Consider the following 27,108-nt stretch of genomic DNA (forward strand, 5'->3'; position numbering starts at 1 on the left):
GAGAAATTAGCATTCTAGAACAAATTGCTCGTCTTTATATCGAATTGAATGTAAACAAAACGAGTTATTAAAAAAAAATGCAAGTCTGTTTACTGTTGTCTTTAGCTTTTTAAAGCGCCCTACATAGATTTTCCTCCAAATGCATTTAATTTAGGTCGATTCATGTCTCCTTCAATATGACAATAAAGTTTTTTTTAAAAAAAAAACTCCATACATGTTTGAATAAATCCTCAAGAAATTGTCTAGAAATATAAGCTTGATCCTGTCAACACTATGATCTTTCAACGCATTAGTTAACACTCAAAGTTTGGTCCACAAATATTGAAGGAGTTAATTTATTCATGCACTACTTTTACTTTCTTTTCTTTGGTAAAATGTACTACTACATAGGAGACCGACCATCTGTCACCCAAAATGGGGTTATCAGTATTGGAACTCGGATGCATTTCTCCATTGCTTTGCCGGCTAGTTTAGACATTTCTACCTGACATGGGTGATGTGCCGTAGGAATGATACCAAGAACACAGGAGACCATCCCCAAAGGCAAAAAAGTTTCAAGATAAACTTACAGGTGAATTAGTCCATTATCCTGTAGAATTTGACCCATACGAAATATATCAGATTGATTTTCCGATCAAAAAGTACTATGTGAAATCTTCGATTTTTCCCACCATTAACTAGCTACTTCATTTATGAATATTTATGAATTTCATAGTAATAGAAATACATGTCCTACCGAGACAGAATTTGTAACTTGCTGTCCTCTTGCCTAGCAGGCAAAGAAGGCGTCATCAAACAAAAAACTTCTACTTTGGTTCCTCCATTCACCCCAAAAAATATATATATATTTTGAGATGGGCTTCTGTTTGCAGAAGAATCAAGCATATCAACTGATCTTTTATTCCATATGCTTTTCATCAGAGAAGGAATTGGCGTCTTTGTATGGAGATGGGGGATAAATCAAAGAACAAAAGAGCAAAAGTTTTTCGAATACCATGTATATAGTTTAGTCGGGAAGAGTCACAGTTTTAACCTGCAAGGAATTGGTGTAACTAGGATTTAGACTTTGGGACTGCAAAAAATGAAATGCATGACGAAAACTAGTTGCATCCCCCATATGCCAATCTACCAAAAAAAAAAAAGGTCCATTAATTAAAAAAACAGAAATCTAGAGCTTTTTATGATAAAAATTAAGCTCAAAAACAAAATGTGGCATATGTACAGATGTGCATTTGCCGATTGAAATGTATGTATTTTGCAGGAATAGTAATGAAGCATCCTCCTGTTTTTGCATCACTGACTCAAACCCCCGGCCGTCCGCTCCCTTAACCTTTGTCTAAGCTTTCTAAGATTCATGCATGCTACGACCCCCATTTTCTCCCTTGTCCCTAACACATTTTTCAGTTTTCTTAAATTAAGGGCTAGTACCAAAATTTCTTTCTCAAGATTAGCAATTACTAAAGCTAAATTTGTACAAGTAATTGAAGGAAATACTAAGCTAAAAATATAAATATTAAAGTCAAATATATTAAATTAGTACCATAATACAGTAATACAGAACTTGAAATAATAGATATTAAATATCTCTAAAAATTTAAACTTCCAAAACAATTTTTTAGAAAATTAACCACTTAATTAATAGTGTAATTCATCCTCAAGTTTATCAAGGTTTTCGTGTGGGGGGGGGGGGGGGGGGGGGGGGGAACTTAATATTTGTACAATTTCTCAAAAAAATAGCTGTCCAAATTAAATTCTTCAAACTTTTGGGGGGCAGTTTCCCCTCCTCAACACTCCCCACCCTTACTTTTGTCGCATTGATCCAATATTTTGCGATACTTAAATTTCTAGAAAGAGAAACTTTTACATTTGTAAATTTAGAGTGTTTTAGTTAACATTCTAGAGTTGGTATATTAGTTGGTATTCTAGATTTGTCATTCAAAAAAAAAGTAAATTACAAATGAAAGAAACTTTTATATAGCTGTAAAACAAACATAATGTCCATATAGTATTTCTTTTCTTTCGATCAAGGAAAAGATAAGATTTGACTGAAGGAGGCCGGTCTCTTGACAAAAAGTTTACACAAACTTTCACCACTGCATTATCCTTTATTTGTTTGGCAGGTTTCGGGTTGGGGGAAGAAAATGCAAATGCTTCCTTACAAGATGTAAATAGAAAACACACACACCTTAGCACACACACAGAGACATGTATGTATGTAATATATGTATGTAGACAACTTAATGGTTTTGTTTGAAAAACCATGCACGATATCTCGTGAAGTTTTACCTCATTCAATAGGTATAATCCATATGCTTTTCATGAGACTAGGCATTTGGGTGGACAATATCAGAAAATTGTTACTATGCTGTAAGAACTAAAGAAAGCTGCAGTTTTCTCAAATGCTAAATGTGGATCAGTGGTTAATAATCATATTGGGCATTTCTATTGAATGCACTAAAGGGAAAAACTTAACATAATGCCAAATTTCTTCACACGTGTTTTGTGCAAAAAAAGGAAAAGGCAAACGTTCAGATTTACCATCACCGATTGCCAAATTGGGTGAATGTGTGTTATCTAAATATCAGTAAATCTGACATGAAGATAGAACAAAATTAGAAAAAGGTCAAGAAAAGTTTCAGTCACAAGGATCCTTTACAAGCTCACCATGAAATTGCTATTTGTCTAATTCCTCTCCAACTATAATCCCTGCAAAAAGATTGGCTAAAACACAGTCCTCTGTGATATTTTGCTGCTCATTTCATTCTCAACCAAGGAAGCTAAAGGGTATGAAGAAACGAATACCATTAAAACCTAGATACCGATGGATTCACAAGTTACTCCTGCTTTTAGTCCACCTCCATATCAGAAATTGCTTCATTTAAGATCTTTTGAAGTTCCTTCAGTCTCTGTCTTGTTAATGCAACGCAATCCTGCAGTTTTGAACTTCGTCAGCAGTTTCTCTTGGTATAAGGAAAGAGGATGAATATGCAGGTGGGAGGGATAGCCATAATAAATGAGTAGAAAGCTAAACATTTTTCCATGCTACAGAAACATTATGGAATCTTATTTCCCGTCTCAAGGCAATGTAGCCTAACCTGAATAGCTGACGTTTGGGCAAGAACTGGTCCACCTGGTTTGTAAAGAGAAACCAATTGACTGGAGGAATCCAATACCACAGTCACAAGTGTCTCCATTATGGATTCTTCCTCTGCTGTAGGATCTGCCAGGATGTAATTCTTGTGAAGTATGCAAGTTAAGGAAAATGGTATTGTAGCCAACTTGAGCTTCCTTTTTTCTTTATTGACTGGCTCCTTCTCCAACTTCCCTCCCCCATTATCCTCAGAAATAAGCACAATCCTTCCCTCATCATTCAGAGAAACTACAGGAATTTGCACTGCAAGCAACGGAAGTCATGTAAACAAGCAGGTAGCATGTGAACCTCAAGAATTACATAGCACAATCTTCTATAATGCAAGAATTATGATGGAATACCAGAAGCCTCAGTTTTGCCATCCAATCCAATTAAATTACAGAGATGAATAATCTCGTCTTTTAGTGAACACCAGCTCCATAAAAACCAACTTTTGTGCATATCAGAAGGTGTGAAGATGAAGAGTAGGTAAGAGCAAAAAGATTGCAGGAGACAGTGGGTGAAAACTTTCATCCCAAGGCTACTATATTTAAGGACCCTATTCAAGGTGGCAAACAAAAAATATCTAGGAGAACCAGGACTTGGCAATAAAATGTATAAAATCTGACCAACGCTGAGTGCGGGCAAGCTGGCTATATTTCAAGGAACAAAAGAATTAGAGGGATTAAAACCTACACTTATGGCAGTTCCTATCATGATTAAACTAAATTCCTCACACAGCCAATCACAAATTGAAGTTGACAAACATGAAAGACAGAAAAAAATTTAAAAAGAAAAAAAGTTGAGTGAACACATCAAGCAAGGGTTGTTTCCCATTATTACTCATTCAGATATTCTCTTGTGTCATTACTCTACTGGGAGAAAATGGGGAAGAACTGAAAATTTTTGATAAGTAATCAGGATAGGAAATCAAGAGATAAACTTACAATGTGAAAAGGCAGCAACTGCAGAAAGCAATGCAGCATCAAAAAGGGACCCATCAGCATCCAAACAATATATGTCCTGTGCCATCATAAGTTGGCAAAATAAGCGGTTATATTCGCTTAAACCACAAGTCTGAGAATACACTTCTTCGTGAAGGAAATCACAACAAAGTTCAGTTCGACACAAGACTAATTAAAGGGACTAAAAACAAAGGTTATGTAACAGTTGCAGCTCAAAATTCATTACCAGGTAAGCCATCCAAGCAGCTTTCCCACTGACCAAAGACAATTCTTTCAAATCAATCATGCCAGAACTATAAATTATTCAACCAAACAATCAGCAAAGACAAGAAAATAGATATCCAGAAACAGAATGCATGAAGATGTAAGAGGTCTGGCACTCTGTATTAGGTAGAAAATGCAAAAGTTTCTAATGTTACCAAAAGAAATGTTTAACAACGCACTGAAATACTAATCACCAAGCTTAATTGCTTGACTTTTTCCACAAATACCTAAGCTTGCAATTTACGGTGTGTAAGACCTCTTGCAATCTCTAATGGATTACAAGAGAAAATGCATTTTTACATGGGCAATTCAAAATCATTATCCAATACTACGTAAAAACTAGGTTAAAAGAGGAAGTAGTTTATCAACTAGAAAAGGAGTGGATTGCAGGTATCAAGGTGTTGCCATGACTTGCCTCAAAATAGTGTCAGATAACTGCTTTGCCACAACTGGAGCGGCCTCTGCTGGCCTCCCAGGCCGAACAATAGGAGAACATATTGGGGGCATATGAAAATCTATAGCTGTACAAAATTGCACGTTTAAGTATTCAATTAACCATTAAAGAATTATGGATGATAAGAGGCTATAAGAGGAACCTATGCATCCGTCATCTGGTGACTCCACTGTAGGTGTCATAACCTCCAATTTAATGGCAGCCAACATGGTCTAAGCATCAAACAAGTGACGTGTGTTAGATTCTACGTCAAAAGCCTAAACTGTAAGAAAATAAAATAACATGTTAGCACTGTGGCATAAGAACTTACCGTACAGCCTATCTTTGTTAGTGCAGATCCGTTTGCCGATGTAACAGCTCCTACAACAAAACCAATTGCAATTAGGTGAAAATAGTAATATCCGCAAATCTTAGAAAGCTTTACGCAAATAAAACCTGGACTGACCAAGGGATATGATTGTATCTCTAGCTTTTCCAAGGGTCCTGCCATCAGGTCTAATAGATTTAAGCAGATGGCGCTCATGAAAATTCAGAGGGAAAAGACGTCTAAAAGCATCCACCTCCATTTCTGAAGATAAATCAGAGCCACTGGCAGCAGCCATGCTCTCTCTAACCCGTCTGGTCGCCTGCAGAGAGCCTCAGCCCTTAGGAAGCTGTTAACTTATATGAAAAGACCCTACTTTTTCCCATCTATCTGTAAGTGAAAAATGCACTAACACCAATATTCTCCGAATAGGAAATAGAAAACATAAAGGATTTCAAAGGTGACAAATTATCAGCTGTTGAGTGCCGGTAATAAAATCATAATCCGTTATGAAACTTACTAGATTTATCTGGTTCTAAGGCAAAGATGAATAAAACAACAGTTCATTGAACAATCTTATCTTATAGAATCTTGTTCAATAAGAACCAATCTTCTCATGTCAAAAGCGATTAATTTTTCTAAACCAGCAAAAGATCACGCATTTGGACAGATCTTAAGAAAGAAAATAATAGTGAAGAAAACATGTTCAGATATTATTGCACTCATACCACTGCCTTCCACATGTCTAGCACTATTCTAATGATGTGACTAGCTAGCATGCAAAAATTTCTTAAATCTCCAGCCTCATGTCTGATAATGGATAATATTTGTGAATACCAAAGCCTAAAGTTTAAGCTTGGCTTTTCAACAAGATGGACAGTGCAGGTGGGAAAAAAAGTTAACCAAATTAGGACAGGTGATTATTGGAAAAAAATGCCTTCAATGTCTAAGTCTTACAGAAAACTCTAAGTTTAACATGTCATGTCAGAACAACATAACAATCATTCATCATCACCATATGATGGTTGTAGAATTCTTGAAATGGCTAGTGAGTGCATGAATTCAATTACTTCTTGGGGTATCATTTGAGCTGGATCTTAACAAATTAAAAATGATTGTGCTCTGATACAAATGGACTTAAGATCCACGTGATCACATCAGAACAAAGTAAATAATTACCTAATAATGCAAATTCAGGCAAACATACTTTAACAACTTACCATCCCTAAAAAGATTCATACTTTGGTAATGATTAGCACAATTGTCAAAAAGACATGTGCTAATGCAAATGAATGAATGAATGAAATAGAACGTGAATATTTTAGCTAAGCACAATCTGATAAGGTAACATAAAGAAAATGCAGATAGAGGATCAAATTAACATGGAAATGAATGTTCTCAGGTTAACCACAACCACAGAAAACAACCAACCGCACCCCCTCTCCCCACCACCAGAAACTTCCCAAAACCCAAATTTAAAAAAAAAAAAAAAAAAAAGGGAACAAGAAAAAACAAGCTTCCTCTGGGGAAAAAAATACAAACACAAATTAACAAGTGGGAAAAAAAAAGTAGCTACATGATTACGTGGAGAAAATCAACATACATTCAATCAAGATGGTGGTAAAGTTTAGAAATTCAAGCTCTCGAAAGGGACAGTGGCAGAAAGATAACAACCATTCACTTTATTTCTGTTAAAATTAAACAGAAAACTTAATAACATCTAGTTAACATCCAGAAAAAGCATCTTTGCTAAGAAAGACTGAATTTATCAGGGGGGTTTTCTCCTTCTTCTTTCAATTGTTTCTTTTCCCCTCTTCTTCTTCCTTTCAAGAAGCAAAGTCTTGTAAAACAAGACCAATGTTATCCTGAAAATACAGAGAGGGAAGGGGGGGGAGAGGCGGTTACCTTTTATTGAGATGTTAGACGCTGCACTGGACTGCACTGCTCAGCGGTGGCAGCTGGGAGGAGGGAGGAGGGAGGAGGAAGGGTCCACAGTCACATATTAGGACTGAACAAATAAATGCTTAGAGTCGCTACCGGACCTTGCAAAATAAATGCTAATAATAACAGTAAATAAAACAAGCACGTAGGTTTGTTTGGATAGTGTATTATTTGAAATATTATTTGGAATAATTACTGTAGCACTTTTTGTGATGTGATGTATGTGAGATAAAAAATAATTGGGAATATAAAAAGATAGGTTGGGAAATGTGTTTGTGATGCAAGCAACATATTATTTGGGATAATTTTGGTATCCAAACACTTTTACGACGAAATTTTCTTTTAAACTCTTAAAGTTGTGAACTAATTTCGTGGAACTAGAGGAGAAAAGAGCGAAAAAGTAAAGTAAAATTTAAAAAAAATTTCTTTTCAAAATCACAAAAATTATAGCAAACCTCATATTAAGAGATATAACTGGTCTGTTTTGCTGAATCTTTTGATAATTAGTGTAATTTTGTTACTTATTTGTATTGTCTAATCTATTGAATATGGACTTTTTAAATAGTAAATATATGTGTGTTAATTGTTTTTAACTTTTAATTATTTTTATTTTTTTATTAATACAACTTATATACATGGATAAGATATATTTTTGGAATGAAAGTTTCATATCTTTTTAAAGTAGTATTTTAATGTTACTTTTTTTATGACTTAAACTAATTTTGTTACTAAAATCTTAACCTCAGGAGAGGCTAGTGAAGTAATTACAAACCTCATGGAGGTTTCTAAAATTAACCCTTTTTTTTTTCCCCTTCTTTTACGAACACATCCACGTGTCAAGAAAATGTTTCACAACCAGGTTTCTTCTTGCTTTTTTTTTTTTTGGTTTTTTATCCGAAGTCCAAAGCTCCCATCTCACCCTATAAAGATCCTCAAACCCAAAATAAACGAATAAAAATTACTCCAATAAACATGAAATAAATTTAGGATCAGCGTAGCTGTTTAATTCCACCTGATCTGTATCCAGGTGGAAGACTGGGTCCATCCAAGAATTTACCGCAAACAAAGAATAGTAGTGTTTGAAAGAACATATACTTCTTGTTGTAATAAATTGTTTTTTTGGAAAAATTTAATAAATCAAGCTAGGGAATTAGTTGATGATAATTATGATAAAATGAATTTTACAATATGATTTTGTAGAATATGTGATTCCAAAGAATGTTTTGGTTTCATTGATGTAATGCTTCAGGGGCATAAAATTTGACCAACTTCAAAATTAGAGAAATAGAATAGTTCTTTTAAAGATTGATTAATATACGTATAAGCACATATGAAGTAGAAATACTCTTCTTTTGAAGTTCAACTGATATGTGTACTAGTATTTATGCACACGCATATGCATGAATTCTATTTTGTCGTGTAATGTGATTATATTTGTAGCTTAGAACTTGACCCAAATTATCAGTTTAAAAGTGAACCATCATGACAAACAACCATATTTGCCAAAAAAAAAAAAGGGCTATAGTCACAATCTTCATATTTTGTGTTAACAGTTTACAAGTCAACCTATATCAGAAGGACATGCACAATTTCCTATTGAATTTTGACGAAACTATGAGCTATATGCTTTTCAATTATTAGCAGATGAAGTACCATACAATTAGCTCTGGCAATGGCTTGATAAGTATGAAAATTTTGAGTCAATTATTTCTGTTATTGGCAATCATGATACACAGTACTCTGCCAAACAAAACATCGGCAAGGAGTAAGCATTTTATGAGAAGGAGAGTTCATGATCAACTCAAATTAGTATACAATACGGAACAAAAATCATTTTGTTACCTTGAAAAAAAAAACGTCTAACATAGAGAAGTAGCAAGAAAAGCTTCAAGTAAGGGGCAGGGGAGCCAAATGATCCATATGGGCATCTGAAAATGACCAGGCGGATCATACAAAAAGCTCAACCAAATAATGCGCTGCCAAAATCCATCATGGACCAATGCATTTAGGACAAGTCAAATATTAGAACTTGATTCAGCGAAACTCAAAAATCTCTGCTCCTTTCTTCAATTGATATGCCTGCTTACTCCTTTGAGTTAAAACTTCTCATATTTATCTGATATTAAAACTCCAGCATGATAATCAATTGGAACCAACATCTACCCCTTTGTTCTTCAGGAAGTCCTTGGCTTCAAGGATATCCTACACGAGGAAAAACTGTATATCATAAATCCGAAAAGAAAAAGAAAAGACAATTTCATTGATTTACACATCTGACTCTAAATTTGCTTGTTTTGCAGCCCCCGGAACCAAGCTTCTTCAGCCAAAAAAAAAAAAAGAGCAGATGTGTAATATTTTATTCCTCATTTAGGTTTCCTGAATGGAAAGAGGCATGTTGGGGGGATAAGCTGGCGATTTCCACCAGTTGCCAATTATAATCCACACAAGAGCAGCATGATCCGCAACTTGTCTAGTGAACATTAATAATGTAAAAGTACCTGATGTAAGAGAAGTGCCTCTTGAGGACAAGTTGGAAATTGCATCAGGCCAACTCCAACCATTAAGACGCCATAGCATCCTAGAGAGACAATGAAATAGAGCGGCAACTTGGGTACCAAAGACAATTTGTCAGCTAAATCCCATAATATGAGAAAGAGAATGAAGATATGTGAAGAAATAACCAAGATAAGAAGAAGAAGCTCACCAACCACGTATAGCTCTCTGGAATTACTGACGCTTGTAAAAGGCCAATCCAGCAGGCAGAAATAGCCACTAGCAATGCCAGAATCTTCAGAATATGCTTCATTTTAACTGTCAGAGAAAGATTCTTCACCTTAGTGATACTTCAATTGCGAAAATTCTAAACAAGTGTCTACTGCATATAGCTAGCTAGAACTCCACTTCATTGCTAAGATCTTATGCACTTTTGGCTCTTAAAAAAACATCTGTAAGGAGCTGCAGTGCCATCATTTCAATGGCAACCATTCTTGATACAATTAAGATTTTGCTGTACAACTCAAAACAAAGAATTTTAATGACCAGGAAAATGGGATGCATACACACCTGTGCAGGACATACTTATTATCTGTAGGCTAAAGATAAAAATGTTCAAAAGATAACATGTAAGTTGCTTTAGGTATGAAGTTAACAAGGGTTGTCTAGAAAACACAAATAGCCTTTTCTTCACAGTTCCATTTGTAATGCATGCATATTATAACACATACATATTACAGTATTTATCGTATAATTACATGCCAAAAAGACAAAAACGTCATAGAAACTACAAGAAGAATTTGTCTATCTCCTTAATTACAATTAAATCACAAACAATTAAAAGACGGCGGAGGAGAAACTTCTGTCATGAAATAAGAATAAAATATCACCATTTCCTGGTCAGTAGTAATGGAAAAACATGAAACACGAAATGAACAAAAAAATCGAACTCAAAACTTCTTCTGTGAGTCCAGTATCATTCTGGAAGAACAGCATTGAGTTAATAATATAACCAGATATTGATGATGCCAAAGTTGAGCAAGATATCACAATGGAAGCATAACCAACATACTTACATGAAGAGTAAATTTGCCAACTTCTCATCACCAAAATAACTTCTCAAACAAAATTCTGATAATAGCTAATTACTAATGAAATGAAGTGCTTGTGGAAGGATATACAACAAAAACAATCCTCTTTACCAATGCAATTGAGGAAAAGCCTCAAAATCAAGGGCTAGGTAGAGTCCCAAACACGATCAGCAGTTTAGGTTGTCCATCAGCTCTTGTTAAACATAGCCAGCCAAACTAATCCAAATGTAAGCTCTAGCACATAGATATTGTTTCACATTTTTACTAAGTTGCTAGTTTCCCCTACCACTAGGGGTGAGCAAACGGTGCATATTCGGTAATTCGGGTATATGAATTCGGTAAATTCGGTTATTAAACTTACAGAAATCTAAACCGCTTTCAAATTCGAATTGGTAATGAATTCGGGTTAACCGAATTCATTAAAATCAAGAATCTTCATGTGAGACTAACTCGGCATTAGATTTTCTCGAGTAGTACAGCTGTTGACCATTTCCATGGCAATCCCTTTCATCATCTAGCCTCCGGTCTTCAAAATCAAACATGCATGTTTCAACATTGACAAATTCTTTTGGCTTATTTCCAAAAGCCAAAGTAATTGCATTGTTTGAATTCGTTTCCCAGTTCAGATTCTCCACCAAAGGAGAAAACTTGCTCAGTGAATTGGTTGAGGGATCTCTAAGAGATCTCACTGTCCTAATGCTCAGTGCTACTAACGCTCTCGAGATAGGAACATCAACATAATGCCTCCTTCCATCCATCAACTCCGAAAGGCATACCACTTAAGGCACTAAAATTGTTAGCTTTCACAAGTTACAAGAGAATGCTCCATTCACAACCAGAAATTCACCCGAAAGCGACATTCAAAAGCCCATTTTCATCCCAAAAACCACTCAATCATGCATACGAGTTCAATTACACAATTCCCAGAAATTTTCTTCTCCAGAAAAGAAAACCAAAAGTACATTAAAATGCTAAAAATTACCGAACTTACCTACGTGAGCCAGCACGGCAATGAACCAGAGATGAGCAGCGATTGGCACTTGGCTTTGGCAGCGATGAACCAGCACGGCGTATGGATGCGGTAATTGAGGTCAGCTAATGGTTAAGGTGAACTGGTGAAGTAAGGACTGGAGTCGAATGAGGACTGAGGTGGAGACGTAGGGTGCGGCGGAGAAGAGACTGATTTGGGAGTGAAGCTGTGAAGGCAGAATCCCAGAGAGGAGAAGAAGAAGACTTCGTTTTTGTTTCTCAGATTGATTTGGGATTTGGGAATGAGTTAATTTGCGAGTCTCCGATCCAAATTCACCTGAAGGCAGTGATTGTGTAGTTTTTAATTTTCAAATTGGGGCTCTAAATTATTATACATTCATTATGCTCCTCAATGATTTAAAAATTATTACTGATTTGATCCCCAAATTTATTCATAATTTAATACATTACTCATGTTCTAATCATTTTGTGGTTTAATTGGTATTTATTTGATCACTTATACCTAGTTATATCTTGAATCCTTAATCAATGATTTAAGGAACAAATAAAAAGTGATTAATTTAAACTAAAATACACCTTAGACTGTACAATGATTAGTAATAATTTACAAATTTATAATTTATAATGATTAATAATAGGTAATATTAGTTACAAACTTACAAATTACGATTAGTGATAAATGATATTAGTTACAAACTTACAATTTAAAATAATTAGTGATGAGTTACTAAGTTACAAACTTATAATTTATTTCAAATCAAAATACAACTTATTTACTTACTTATGTTATTGTGTAGTTATATACACAATGTCACTTATTTACTTATAAATTACAACGTATGTAATACATTATACTTACATTTATTCTTATTTCTTATATAGATTTTTTGGAAAAATATGCAAATTTCTTAATTTGCTTTTAATAGTGAAAGCCAATACACTAATACATTGATTTGTAATTCACATGCATTCACTTAGACTGCTTAGTTGTCTTGACTATACTTAAAGCCTTAAGATTAGTGAATAGAGAATATGAATTTTTATGTTAAATATGGAATATAATTTTAGAGTACACTAATACTTGCAAGTTACAAGTTACGCATTCAAATATCAATAGTTCAAACATGAATGATATACCAAATTACCAATATCTAAATTCTAATTACTAAATATGTTTATTGTTTAATATTTAGTATTATACCTCTCCTTATTCATTAGGGTTAATCACATTTAATCCCCTTAAGGTATACCCAATTTCTCAGTTTATCCCCTAACCTTTAATTTTGTTCACTTAACCCCCTATAGGACAAAATTGTCCTTACATTATTTTGACTTTTTATTTACCTTGTTTTCCTTTCTTTTATTTCTTTTTCTCTTCCTTCTTTATTTAATTCTTCCTCTTTCCCACAAAAATCTTTACCTTAATGATTGAAATTAAAAAAGAGGAATTGCAGATATCTATCTTCTTCTTAAATGATTAAAAAAAATATTCAAATCACTTTCCTAAAATACAATTTTTTTTAGCCTTTCAATTCTTGTAATTTTGGATTTTCCTCTTTCCTTTCTAGTTTTTCATTTTATTCTCAAGAAAATATCATAAGATGAAATTTATGCATGTGTGGGCAGCCAAAAAGGCGCCTTTCATTTCAGGGTATTAGGAATTTTATAAGCGTGTTCTGAGTATTAGAAGAAGTGGGATTGTTTAATTTTCATAGTTTTATTTCATATTTTGAGGCATTAAGTTTTTTTTTGGGCAACTATAACAATTGTATAACTTATCCTATCTTAATCTACCGGGGAGAGGTGGCCAATCTTTGCGTGGTCAACTCCATTCTCTGTCTTCGAGATTTCTAAAAGAGTCCCAAATGGCCAATAAATGGAAAAGGCAAAAATACTTGAATAAACCATTTCAAAGTAGCTCCAATAGAATAAATGCTCGGAAATTAGCATAGAGAAAATCCATAGAATTTTCTAATAATCATAAATAGGAAAAGAAATCAACATCAACATCAACATCAACATCAACATTTCAGAAGAGCAAATTATTCGAATGACCACTGAACTTTTGGAATCGTTGAGTTTTAACTATTGAATTATTAAAAGTCTGGTTTTGATCACTGAACTATCTAAAGTTTAAATTTCAGGTCGTTCCGTCAAATTTAATCGTTAACTATGTCTCTTCTTTTGTCTCGTGAATCGTGCGAACACTCAAATCCGTCATGTTTAACGATTAAATCTAACGGAATAGCTCGATATCTAAACTTTACATAGTTCAGTGGTTAAAATCAAACTTTTAATTGTTCAATAATTAAAACTCAACGATTCTAAAAGTTTGGTGGTCATTCAGATAATTTGCTCTTTTCAGAATAGTAAATGACCATAAAAAAACTACGGTACCAAAGACAATGATTGACCCTAATATAGCCAATATTTACAAGTAAACCGGACCAAAAATCACCATGTCTCAACTCTCCTTTATTTTATAGTCTTATTAGTAACGAGTTTACTATGCATGAATCACCACACTTACAACATATATTATTGTTTGTTACTATATGACATAACAAAAAAGAATGGATTAATCTGTGACTGCGGTTTCTGATTTTATATCAAACCCATATTTTGTGAGCATTTGGCTATTTACTTTTTGAGGTTTTAGCCACCAAAGCTTAAAATTGTACTAGCGAACAACATTATTAGTAACAAATTACATTACTGATAATAAGATAAGGAAAAATGATCAAAATGGTCGCTGACCACGTTTAATTTGAAGTGATTCTTTCATAATCCCTCACATGAAACAGTCCTCCAAATGTATCAATTTTGACCAGAACCTATTTTTAAATAATTTTCCGACCAAAAGATGCAAGTCCAAGTAATTCTCAGGAAAAAAAAAAAAACAGGAGTAAGATTAATATTTTAGTCAAAAAAAATCCCTTTCCCCTTCGTTTCTTCCTCTAAGAAGTGGTGGGAAGGCTATTTGGAAGAAAATGTTGTACTAGTTTGTGGTTTGCTCCTAAACGCATCAACAGGGATGTTGTTTTAGACAGTCCATTTCACGTAAATTAAATGTTTCGTTTATCCAGCAAACAAGAAATTTGACTACTGGAGATTTTTAAAGTATATTAATCTGAAATTTCTTCGTTTCAAATTTTTGTTGTTACATGCAAATTCACATTTCAAACGGACCCAAGAGAAATTGGGGGGGGGGGGGGGGGGTGTTTGGGCATGAATTTCTGAACATTATTTTGTTCTTGGTCTCTAGGTTGTAAGTTGTAACCTTTCCTTTCTTTCTCTTTTTTGTCTTTTTTTTTTTTTTTGTAATGTGTATTTGTTCATTGAGGTTAAGTATAGAAGAATTTGTTCAACTTGGAGCAGCTTGAACTACTTGCTCGTAAATGTCCATAGCTGCCTTCATTTCTTTACTTTTTTCTAGCATTTATTTTAGGTCTTTTTTCTCCGGATGGTCTACATAATGTTGCACCATATTTAGGGCCCGTTTGAAAACAAGAAGTATGCATTTTACACTTTCCTTGAAGCATTCAAGTCTCGCATATGGGAAATATACGTTATTGGACATCCCCATGCAACGAACCAAAACAAGGAAATATATACAACTGATGTAGTGTAGTATAAGTTTGCACTATTCTTGAATATGCAAGTGCAACTGGCATATGCTTCTTATCTAGAGTATGCATGCATGGCAAATTATGTTCAGGAAAGACCACATTGAATCTTTCTATAAGCTAAGAATCTGTCACGAGGAAATTTGACCACTTTAATTTGTATGATGAGACAACTTTTATTGCCATATATCGTAGTAGTAGTTCCTAAGGAGGCTTACAATTGATCAGGGTAGACGAGGCAATTTGCCAATTCCCACCTGCCAATTTCTACTCTTAAACGCTTGATCATGATATCTAATCAGATTTGACTGAATGAAAAGGGCCAATTCTACTACTACGCTGAGTACAATTCTAAGTACCATCGCTCGGAAAACTGAATCACTCCTGCATCAGTCAGAGAAACTACCAGTAGCTAAAAATTAAGAGCACAGAAATCATCTTATATGTTCTTCAAAACGACATCTGCGAAGCGCTGCAGAGGTACTTTTTTGTACTTCTTGAAAAATGCATCCTTCAGTAGCTTCTCAGCTGAGGGCCTCTCCACAGGTTCAACAACTACACATCTTTTCACGAATTTAATGAACGAATTTGAAACCTGATAATTTCGCTCATCAGCGAGATCGGGTGTTCCTTCATGCGTTCCCTCTGCCTTTCCACGGCCAATGAATTTCTTGATTTTCTTGCGCAGATTCTTAAATTCTTCACTGACGGCCTCCATAACAATTTTCATCCTTCCTTGTTCTTCTTCTACTGTCGCCTCAGTCTGATCAGCAGCATTTTCTAGAGCAGTAGTGCTAGTGAAATCACTGCTTGGCTGCCGATTATTACGATGTTCAAGCAAACCATAAAGGTAGAGATCGCTCACACTCGGGATATCATAGCTGGTGTATTGCATTAATTCAACTATCGACAGGAATTCTTCTGGAGTACTGACTCTTACATTCTTTTGCTCATAAGAAGGATCCACAGGCCCCCAAGCCATTTCTATGGCTGTAACACCAAGACTGAAAATATCAGCTGCAGCAGATATGTTGGTCGTTCTCAGCTTGGGTTCAAAAAACGGTGGATATGTCCAAGTTTTATTAGTAGGATCAAGCGACACCGGAAACCTGTCCGGGTAGGCTGCTGAAGACCATCCTTCATCCCACACCTTTCTTGGGCAGTATTTTTCAGGATTGTGGAAATATTTCGTCTCCTGATTACACAGCTTGATTGATAATTTCGGAGTCTCGGCAACAAAGATGAACCCCGCATTGACTTGGGAATGGTATCTCTTAGAGCGATGGAGATTGGAGAGGCCCCGCAGAACTTCTCTCAATATGACAGCAATGCAATCTTCAGGCAATTTCTTGAGGGGAGTTCTTGAGATGATGTAGCGTAGGGAGCCCAGATTGAAGAACGGCATGACTTGACAGTGGAGATTTTTGTCATAGAATTCCCGTGTGATCCCAAAAAGGATATCATTCTCGTCGTAGGCGGGCCCTTCTCTATAGCCGCCGTCTGCAGGGACGAATGAATACGCTGGAAGGCTCAGTTTCAAAGCTACAAGAACAACTTGTCCGCTGCTATGATCGTCTTCATTGTCCTCATTCTTGATGAACTCTGCTCTGTAGACTTGTTCCAAAGGAAGCATATCTCCTATGAAAGCCTGGATTTTGTACGTTCCACCCTGGCCGTCGTTGAAAACCATCTGCTGAGATTTTTGCGGTGGAGATGGTGACGAACAAGAAGCTTCATCACTGCCTTTCTTTTCAACTCCGACTTGAACAATCTCTGGACTCTTTGAGCCAGAGCTAGGGGCTTTGTTTTCCTCTGTTTTATGTCTACCTTCTTGCTCTTTCTCCATTTTCTTGATTGACCTGAAAACTGGGTTTTTTTATTCTTGCCTATTTTCTTGAAAGGGAAAAGGGAGATAGGGAGATGATTTTAATGGGGTTCTGTTGATCTTGCAGTAAATGTAAAGTTTCATTGAGTATTATGCTATATATATATGGTTTACGAATGAAGTTCCTGGGGGAAATGAAAACCGTTAGGGCAGTTGTTCAGTTGTGCCATGGATTTGACCAATAAAATTGGTTAATTTTCGGTATAGAATTCAAGATGTGTATGTAAAAAAGTTTAACTTACAGGGACTAAACTCAAGTTGGGATTCACAAAACTAAACTCGGTTGAATTCGACTTAACCACTAAACAAATTAAGTTCACTTATCAAAAAGCTAGAATTATTTTAACTTGATTATACTCATTTATATCTTTGTTTAACATAAAATATGTATAGGATTCAGGGAAATGGTGATTATTAATGATTAGCGTAGAAAGGTGCCATGGAGAAACATGTAAACTTGCTCAGATTTATTCTTATTTTTGAAGTGAAATATGTATTTATTTAGCCTCGTGTAATTAACCAACAACTTTCCTTGCTAATGAAACTATAAGAGTCACTTCTAACTTCACAATTGTGCCATTTCTAGGTTCTAACTTCACTATCATGATTCTTAATCTTACCAGATTGTTTTGGTGGGCTCATTGTCTTACTTGACTGTCAAGACGAGTTGGGCTTTAAGGCGTGTGTTTAATTCCTCAGGCTTTTGGTCCTTGATTTTGGGGTAAATTAGTAACCTTGATGAGAAGGGTACAAAAATTTGCTTTAGAGTAGGGTAGGGGTGGCAATTTCTGACACGATCTGAAAACACGACACGAATCTAACACGAAATTAATGGATTTGGGTTGAGGTTTCGCGGGTTCGGGTCAGAATCGGATTGAACCCGATGGACTCGAAAAGAAAACGGGTCGAATTTGGGTCAACTCGTGGGTGACTTGATATGACCTGATAACCCATTTATGAATAAAAAATAATTTAATAAACATACAAATTATTTTATCTAACTAAACTAAGTTATTTTTTTTCAAAGGCATTAATCACTTAATCCTAAATGAATTTATTTAACTTGTGTGAAGTTGAAATTATTATATTTGGACAAATAATGTATTATATTATTTTTTATTTTTATACTGTTTTAATTTATTTTATATTTGGTTTGGGATAAAACACTTTTACGGTGTTTTAATTTATTTTAGATTTGGTTTGAGATTATTTATTTAAATATTTATTACTTGATTATGTAATTAGTCTTGTACGAAATTGGTTTTATTAGAAATGACAGTGGTAAATTAATAAATTAAAATTAAATTTCGGATCATTTCGGGTCGACCCCGAAATTTTCGGGTTCGTGTTAAGTATTCTGACCCCGTTTCGGGTTGACAGGTCAGGTTCGGGTCAGCGGATTTTCTGTTATACCCGAGTCTCAACCCGACCCGCCAATCCGAAACGGACCCGATTACCACCCCTAGAGTAGGATCGCAAACGAATCGAACTGCTTGCGAGCAGCTCGAGTTCGAATTTGATTCGAATTCGATCAACATCAAGTTCAAATTGATCAAGTCGAACTCGAGATCAAAGATATTCAACTCGCGAGTCGGCTCGATTATATCTACATATATATATTATTTTAATAGTAAAATTACATATATATTCATAATATTTTATTATTTGTTAAAAAAATTTATTATTTTATTTATTTTTTAAAAATAAAATAATTATTTTTAAAATTTTTTAAAGGTCGAGCTTTACATTTTGAGTTCGTTGAGTTCAAGATTCATAAAATTAAGTTGAGACTCGATTTGATTAAGCCAAAATTCGATTCGACTCGACTCGACTCGTTTATACCCCTGCTTCGAAGTAGAATGTTAAACATATTTATTTACCAAACAAAAATCTTTGAATTTCTTATGGTACTGTTTGGAGGGTTTAAATAGCATTTTATTCTTCCAACTTCTTGTCTAAAAGACTATCTAATTTTCCTGATATTCCAAAACAAGGTTCGACTTATTAAAACTAATCAAGTCAAACATAAATAGTATTTTGTGTTAGGTAAAATTTCAAACTTGGCTCGAGCGGAAATCGAATTTAGACACAACTTTAAATTCGGTAAGCTAAGCAAACAAGTTTGTGCCAGTTATCATATGTTATGATCCAGTTGCAAGGTACGAGACTTGGATTTCACGTTAGAAATATGGGATTTAGATGTGGGAATTACATAATTTTAAATTCTCTCACTTGAACAGATAGCTTTTGAGGTAAGCTCTCTCAAGACTCTACATCCAGATCAATCACTTACCCAAATATCTTATTGTCATTAGCATAATCATTACCATCACCAGTTATACCAACATCTTCACATATGCCAAATTACATCTTCAAGCCCAGTTCAAAAAGGCTTCAAAGAGCGGTTTATGTATTAGAATTCTCCGTCTAGGGACTATAAAATGGGATTCATGTATTACATATAACATTTTCTTCAGAATATTTATTGTCTCCCTTTTGCACATGTGGCATAATGAGCAATATAAAATATAAAGGTTTATGTATTAGAATGATTCTTAACACATATCAAATATTTCTTTAGTACTGGGTTTGGGTTTATGAAATGGGATTAATTTACCTTCTACTTTGAATAGTGTACAATTGTTGTCTAACCCAAAAAAAATTAGTGTACAAAATTTAGAGGTGGCAAATCAACCAACTTAACTAAATTTACTCATACCCGCTGATAGGGATATAATTATGCATTTTATTTGTGGTTATTTGGTCTTAATTTTGGCAGTTTATTATGCAAAGTATTGAATTTCTGCTCATAATGGGTATTTGTGTTACTTATAGGCAATTGGTGTTAAAAGTGATAAAAAAGGGCAAATTCCAGAAGACTTTGTCTTTTCTGGCGTGCCCACGCCAGACAACACAGAGTTGCGTGAAAAGCCGGATTGCGGGTCCTATTCCTGGGGCCACCGCCTTTCCTTGGAGCCATACTTTAAACTTACGTGGGATTAGGAAATAGAATTGGAAGATGACTTTTGGTAACAATTCAATGGGGGAAAATGAAGCAAATTGTTTGAAGAAACCCACCTATTATTTCGGCTAGCAAAAAGGAAACGGCGGCGCAAACAATAAAAAGAAGACAGCAATAGACTAGGGATGGATTTTCGTCTTGGACTTTTTTTTCTCTGCTTTTGCTTGATCATTCCTGTGGCCTTGCGGCCGCACAACTTTTCACTGCGTTTTTCATTCAGCAAAAACTCCATGAAAACTCCGAATTGCTTCATCGTTATGTGGCAAGGCTAATTTCTTTTATCTAGTTGAGGAATTAATCAAGGATCGGGGGCACCATAACTGTGAGATCGTTTTAATTGTTTATTTTTAATTTATATGTTCATGGGTATTTGATTATTTTCTATTTTTTCTTGAGTTATTTTTGTTTAGATTTATTGGATAATTAGGCCTGTTATTCGATTGTCTAAATAATTGATAGCCAATTAGGATGTTGGCGCGTCGCCTTTAAGCGTCTTGATTAGTGGCAAACGAGACAATTGCACCGCCTCGCAAGCGGTCTAATTTGGATCGTGGGGATAATTAATCTAGCCTAAATAAATTCGCATATGTGTTTGTCATCTAGAATTGGGTCTTTCTAATTCCTAATGCTGTGGCTACATTAAATTCTGTGAGCGTTTCTGGGGTTGTCTAGTCACAAGAGGGTAGTTTATGAGCGTCTCTTGACTACCATAAAATTAAGGAAAGAATTGTGGTTGGGCGCGTCGCTTGACCACTATAACCAGTTTATTCGTGAATATATGAATTGTCCCTTGTATCTGTGATCAGTTGTGTGCTTCGATGCCAAGATTAATTCCTTGACTAGGTTGTTTTAATTAATTGCTATTTGTGTAATTTGGTTCCTGCTATCTTACTCAACTTTGAATTTTCATTTTTATTCCTTTTTAATTAGTTGGTATTATTGCTAAAAATTTCTCCCCATTTTTCTGTGTGATTTGCCTACCTGTTCCCTGAGGAGACGATCCTACTTGCCCTGTTTACAAATTAAATTTGAGATTGTGTTGGTTGGCAACTAGGCTGTTATTTTTAACTTTATTTTTGGAGGTTTGACAAACACCAAATTTTGGCGCCGTTGCCGGGGAACTGGTGTTTTAAGTGACTTATTGCACAGGCTTTAGTTTTTATTTTTATTTTTTATTTTATTTTATGCCTCGATCTTCTAGTACAGGAGAATTGGAATTTGATCCAAAGATCGAGAAGACTGCAAGAAGGTTGACCAAGGAGGCAAAGTTGCGTAAGCAACAAGATTCAACGTCACCTTCAGAATCTGAGCAAGAGTTTGTTTCCAGTGATTCATCAAGTGAATCTGAAGAAGAAGAAGTGCATATTCCCCGAGTAGCAATGGCAACCCCGAAAACTTTGAGGGAGTTGGCAACCGCTAACGTGAACCAACAGCCATTATGCATTACATTTCCTAACACGAAAGAGGCATTTGAGCTTAAATCTGGTCTTATTCACTTACTTCCTACTTTTCGTGGTATTGCAGGTGAAGACCCATATAAACACTTGAAAGAATTTCATGTGGTGTGCTCCACAATGAGACCTCAAGGAGTCACTGAGAACCACATCAAGTTAAGAGCGTTCCCTTTCTCTTTGGCAGATAAGGCTAAAGATTGGTTATTTTACCTGCCATCAGGATCCATCACTACGTGGGAAGAATTGAAGAGAAGATTTCTCGAGAAATTTTTCCCTACCTCTAGAGCCGCCAATATAAGGAAAGAAATATGTGGAGTTAGGCAGGCGAATGGGAAAACTCTATATGAGTACTGGGAGTGCTTTAAACAACTGTGTGCCAGTTGCCCACATCATCAAATCCCGGACCAGTTCTTAATACAATATTTCTACGAGGGATTATCACCCATGGATAGGAGCATGTTAGATGCAGCCAGTGGCGGCGCTCTGGTGAACAAGACCACAGACGAAGCCACGTTATTGATCTCCACCATGGCTGAAAATTTCCAACAATTTGGAGTGAGAGCTGATGGAGAAATAAGAAGGGTCAATGAAGTGAATCACTCTGACTTAGAGGGTAAACTATCTGAGCTTACCTCTCTGGTGCGTCAAATGGCAAGGGGGCAATTACAATCTGTGAAGACTTGTGGTATCTGTGCTGCTCCCGGACACATGACTAACATGTGCCCAACTCTCCAGGAGGATTCACCTGAACAAGCCAACATAGTGAGAGATTTTTCTAGACCACCTCCACGAAGGAATGATATTTTTGCACCCAATTACAACCCAGGGTGGCGAAATCATCCTAATTTTAGCTATGCTTCAAAATCCCCTGATTTTCAACAACATTTCCAACCACGGTCACCAGTGCAAAACCATCCACTTCCAATTCAAACATATCTCTTGAAGATATGGTGATGTCACTGGCCCAAAGCACGAGTCAATTACAGCAAGAGGCTCAAAGATCTCAACAGGAATCTCATAGATTTCAACAAGAGACTCGTGCTAGCATTAGGAATTTGGAAGCACAAATGTCCCAATTGGCAAGTTCCATGAGCAACCTGAAAAATAGCAATAGAGGGAAATTACCATATCAAGTAATTCCTAATCCCAAGGAGAATGCCTGTGCAATGCAATTACGGAGTGGCAAGGAGGTACAGTTTCCTAGGCGTGCCCACGCCAGAGAAGAAGAAGTGCGCAGGAAGGTGGAAGAGGAAGAAGAGAAACAATCCTCTGAAATCTCAAAGAAAGTTGACATTCCTCCTCCTTTTCCTAGCAGGTTTACAAAAGCTAAAAAGGAAGAATCTGAGAAAAAGATTTTGGACACCTTCAGGAAAGTGGAGATCAATATTCCTCTGCTGGATGCTATTAGGCAATTGTCTAAATATGCTAAATTTTTGAAGGGCTTATGCACTAATCGCAATAAGTTGAGTCTGGATGACAAGGTGAAGGTGGGGGAGAATATCTCAGCGATGTTTCAAAGGAAGTTGCCCCAGAAATGCAAAGATCCAGGTATGTTTACTATACCATACATAATTGGCAATCAAAGAATTGAAAAAAGCATGCTTGACTTAGGTGCTTCAATAAATGTCATGCCTCTTTCAATTTTTAAAATTTTGAATTTAGGACCCCTCAAAGAAACTAGGATAATCATTCAACTAGCAGATAGGTCTAATGTCTACCCTGAGGGTCTAGTTGAAAATGTTCTAGTAAAGGTCAATGAATTCATTTTTCCTGTGGATTTTTACATTGTTGATATGAATGATGAATACTCTACTAATTCAGCAGTGATTCTTTTGGGTAGACCCTTCATAAGTACAACAAGGACTAAAATAGATGTACATGAAGGAACTTTATCTGTGGAATTTGATGGAGAGAATGTCACTTTCAATATTTTTGATGCAATGAAACATCCTGTGGATACTGAGTCTGTAAATTTTGTTAGCATGACTAACACCATTCTGCAAGAGAATTTTGAACAGAATTTCATGGGGGACAAGTTGGACTTTGTCTTACAACAAGGCAAGACCAATTTGGAAGTGGACGACATAGAGGAGGAGGAAGTCAAAGAAGCTATCATGTCCTTACATTCACTACATCCGCTTCCAGGCAGGTTTGAAAATTCTTTTCTACCATTACCCACTTCTAATGAAAGAATTCTACCTTCTGTTGAACAGGCACCTAATGTGGAATTAAAGGAATTGCCCGAGCGTTTGAAATATGTTTACTTGGGAGATAACAAGACTTTGCCTGTAATCATTGCCAATGATTTAACTGCGTTGCAAGAAGAGAGGCTCTTACGGGTCTTACGGGAATTTAAACCAGCAATTGGATGGACGTTAGCAGACATCAAAGGCATCAATCCATCCATTTGCATGCATCACATCCTTTTGGAGTCGGACGCAAAACCCGTGAGAGAGCATCAACGCAAGCTCAATCCCGCAATGAAGGAGGTGGTGATGAAAGAGATTCTCAAACTCTTAGAATTAGAAATTATTTTTCCTATCTCTGACAGCCAGTGGGTAAGTTCAGTCCATGTTGTTCCCAAGAAGACTGGAATCACATTGGTGAAAAATGAAAAGAATGAGTTAGTGCCAATGAGATTGCAAAATGGGTGGAGAATGTGCATTGACTTTAGGAAGTTAAATGCCGCAACTAGGAAAGATCACTTTTCACTCCCATTTATTGATGAAATGCTTGAGAGGTTGGCAGGTAAGTGTTTTTTTTACTTTTTAGATGGTTACTCTGGATATTATCAAATTATTGTTGCTCAAGAGGACCAAAATAAAACCACTTTTACCTGCTCTTTTGGAACTTTTGCATATCGCTGTATGCCTTTTGGTTTGTGTAATGCTCCTGGAACATTTCAAAGAGGCATGATGAGTATTTTCTCTGATATGATTGATAATTGCATTGAAATTTTCATGGATGATTTTACAGTATATGGTGATTCTTTTGATCAGTGCCTAGACCATTTAACAAAAGTTTTGAAAAGATGCATTGAAACAAACTTGGTTCTTAATTATGAAAAATGTCATTTCATGGTTAAGGAAGGCATAGTTTTGGGCCATGTTGTTTCATCAAGGGGTATTGAGGTAGATAAGGCTAAAATTGATTTGATCACTAGTCTACCTTGCCCTACTAATGTCAAGGATATTCGTAGTTTTCTAGACCATGCAGGTTTTTACAGGTGTTTCATAAAAGATTTTTTAAAAATTGCTCAACTGTTGTCTCGCTTGCTTCAAAAGGAGGTGCCATTCAACTTTGGAAATGATTGCAAATTGTCCTTTGACACACTCAAGGGTATGTTGACCACGGCACCAATCATCCAACCCCCAGACTAGAAGCTATCCTTTGATCTCATGTGTGACGCCAGTCAGTATGCCGTAGGAGCTGTGTTTGGACAACGGAGTGGGAAGTGTAGTCACGTGATATACTATGCGTCAAAAATATTGACACCAGCGCAATGCAACTACACCACCACGGAGAAAGAGCTTCTAGCTATTGTTTTCGCTTTTGAGAAATTTAGATCATATCTATTGGGGTCAAAAGTAACGGTTTACTCTGATCATGCAGCTTTGAAATATATCCTGTCCAAAAGGAGTCCAAGCCAAGACTCATTCTTTGGGTGCTCTTACTGCAAGAATTTGACTGGGAGATCAAGGATTGGAGAGGGGTGGATAATTCAGTAGCTGACCATTTGAGTAGATTGATAAGGGAAGAGGAAGCAGTTCTCATATCTGAGGTATTTCCTGATTAACATCTTTTCTATCACAAAGGTAAGGAACCTTGGTATGCAAATATTGTGAACTTTTTGGTCAGTCATAAATTTCCTATTGGCATGAGTAAGAGTAAGAGGGATAAGATAGTCCATGATGCTCGATACTACATTTGGGACGAGCCATATTTGTAGAAAATAGGCTCTGATCAAATTATTTGTAGATGTGTACCTGAAAGTGAAATTCCTTCTATCCTTGCTCATTGTCATAATTTTGCATATGGTGGCCATTTTGGACCTAAGAGAACTGCTAGAAAAATCCTTGATTGTGGCTTTTATTGGGAAACATTATTTCGTGATGCTTATGCATTTTGTAAAAACTGTGAAAAATGTCAAAAATTTGGAAGTTTGTCTCATAGGGATGAAATGCCTCAAGTGCCTATGTTATTTTGTGAAGTATTTGATGTTTGGGGTATGGATTTTATGGGACCTTTTCCTAGCTCTTTTGAATTTTTGTATATTCTGTTAGCAGTTGACTATGTATCGAAATGGGTAGAAGTAAAGGCTACCCAGACTAATGATTCTCAAGTTGTTGTAGGATTTCTCAAATCCGACATTTTTAGTAGGTTCGGGGTGCCGAGAGCCATCATCAGTGATCAAGGTACCCATTTCTGCAATCGCACCATTGCAACTCTCATGAAAAAATATGGAGTGCACCATCGTGTGAGTACAACATATCATCCTCAGACTAATGGGCAAGTTGAAGTCTCCAATCGAGAGATCAAGAGCATATTGGAGAAAACGGTTAACCCCAACCGTAAGGATTGGAGCTTGCGATTGGATGATGCTTTGTGGGCATATCGAACGGCGTATAAAACGCCCATTGGAATGTCCCCATATAAGTTGGTGTTTGGTAAGATGTGTCCTGTGACTATTGAGCATCGTGCATTCTGGGCAGTCAAGCAATGCAATTTGCATGCGGATAGAGATGGCAAAGAGAGAAAGCTCTAACTCCAGGAGTTGGAGGAAATTCGTCTTGAAGCATATGACAATGCACGTTTGTACAAAGAGCGTACCAAGCAGTTTCATGACCGCCTATTGCGTGCGAAACACTTTTCTCCAGGACAAAAGGTACTCTTGTTCAATTCACGGTTGAAATTCATGCCAGGTAAGTTAAAATCTCGTTGGATTGGACCATATGTGGTAGTCAATGTTTTTCCCAATGGTGTGGTTGAAATCCAGAGTTTAGAGACTAATAAGAGTTTTACAGTTAATGGTCATCGTTTAAAACTGTTTGTTGATGTTTCAGACATTGGCACTGTGGAAGAGATACACTTGATAGATCCTATCTATGCCTAATTGCTCACTGTGGAGTCGTCTAGCCAAAGACGTTAAAGAAAGGAGTTTCTTGGGAGGCAACTCAAGACCTCCATTTTTTGTTATAGTTCTCTTTCATTTTTCGTTGATTTTGGGTTGTTTTGTTTCATTGCCAGTGTTTTTTTTTCTTTTTTTTTTTGTGTTGGGCAGGAGACTTGGATTTACAAGGCATGCCCACGCCCTATAAGTGATGCTCTTGAACACCGTAGAAATGCTTGGGCAGAAGACTCTGCCTTATAAGGCGTGGTCACGCCCTATAGCAACGCTAGTCCACTCTGGGGACACAGGCTTGGATTGAAGACTTCCTCTTCCATCTGAGGCAACGCTACACCACACCACCGTCGGAGGCTCCACGTTA

The 27,108-nt window shown here is 36.1% G+C and overlaps 2 protein-coding genes across 3 annotated transcripts; both read right to left on the reverse strand.

The window, feature by feature from the left end:
* Nucleotides 1–2,498: 2,498 nt before the first annotated feature.
* Nucleotides 2,499–7,159, reverse strand: LOC113694842 (uncharacterized). Of its 2 annotated transcripts, none has more exons than XM_027213737.2 (9): nucleotides 7,023–7,132; nucleotides 5,259–5,457; nucleotides 5,124–5,173; nucleotides 4,956–5,025; nucleotides 4,775–4,880; nucleotides 4,322–4,388; nucleotides 4,078–4,153; nucleotides 3,096–3,394; nucleotides 2,499–2,930 (listed from the first exon to the last, which is right to left on the reverse strand). In XM_027213737.2, the coding sequence occupies exons 2-9, from the start codon at nucleotides 5,413–5,415 to the stop codon at nucleotides 2,847–2,849; spliced, it is 909 nt and encodes a 302-aa protein (XP_027069538.1). In that variant the 5' UTR covers nucleotides 5,416–5,457; nucleotides 7,023–7,132; the 3' UTR covers nucleotides 2,499–2,846. The 2 variants fall into 2 exon arrangements, with proteins under 2 accessions (XP_027069538.1, XP_027069537.1); XM_027213736.2 differs by having other exon boundaries at nucleotides 2,597–2,930; nucleotides 5,259–5,439; nucleotides 7,023–7,159.
* Nucleotides 7,160–8,813: 1,654 nt separating this feature from the next.
* On the reverse strand, nucleotides 8,814–11,933 carry LOC113695278 (dolichol-phosphate mannose synthase subunit 3-like). Its single transcript, XM_027214310.2, has 4 exons — nucleotides 11,634–11,933; nucleotides 9,763–9,869; nucleotides 9,557–9,664; nucleotides 8,814–9,260 (listed from the first exon to the last, which is right to left on the reverse strand). Exons 2-4 carry the CDS (start codon nucleotides 9,862–9,864, stop codon nucleotides 9,201–9,203), a joined length of 270 nt encoding a protein of 89 aa, XP_027070111.1. The 5' UTR covers nucleotides 9,865–9,869; nucleotides 11,634–11,933; the 3' UTR covers nucleotides 8,814–9,200.
* Between the last annotated feature and the right edge of the window lie 15,175 nt (nucleotides 11,934–27,108).

The sequence above is a fragment of the Coffea arabica genome, chromosome 6e (genome assembly GCF_036785885.1).
Source record: "Coffea arabica cultivar ET-39 chromosome 6e, Coffea Arabica ET-39 HiFi, whole genome shotgun sequence".
Taxonomy (NCBI): domain Eukaryota; kingdom Viridiplantae; phylum Streptophyta; class Magnoliopsida; order Gentianales; family Rubiaceae; genus Coffea; species Coffea arabica.

Bases quoted from the DNA above. Each gene is read 5' to 3' on its own strand.
- LOC113695278 (XM_027214310.2), bottom strand. From the start codon at position 9,864: ATGAAGCATATTCTGAAGATTCTGGCATTGCTAGTGGCTATTTCTGCC. The intron at 9,665-9,762 runs GTGAGCTTCTTC...TTGGTACCCAAG, and splicing joins CAGAGAGCTATACGTGGTTG to TTGCCGCTCTATTTCATTGT. The intron at 9,261-9,556 runs GTACTTTTACAT...TTCCTCGTGTAG, and splicing joins AGGCACTTCTCTTACATCAG to GATATCCTTGAAGCCAAGGA.
- LOC113694842 (XM_027213737.2), bottom strand. From the start codon at position 5,415: ATGGCTGCTGCCAGTGGCTCTGATTTATCTTCAGAAATGGAGGTGGAT. The intron at 4,389-4,774 runs GCAAGTCATGGC...AATAATTTATAG, and splicing joins TTATCTGACACTATTTTGAG to TTCTGGCATGATTGATTTGA. The intron at 4,154-4,321 runs GTAATGAATTTT...ATGATGGCACAG, and splicing joins CTGCTTGGATGGCTTACCTG to GACATATATTGTTTGGATGC.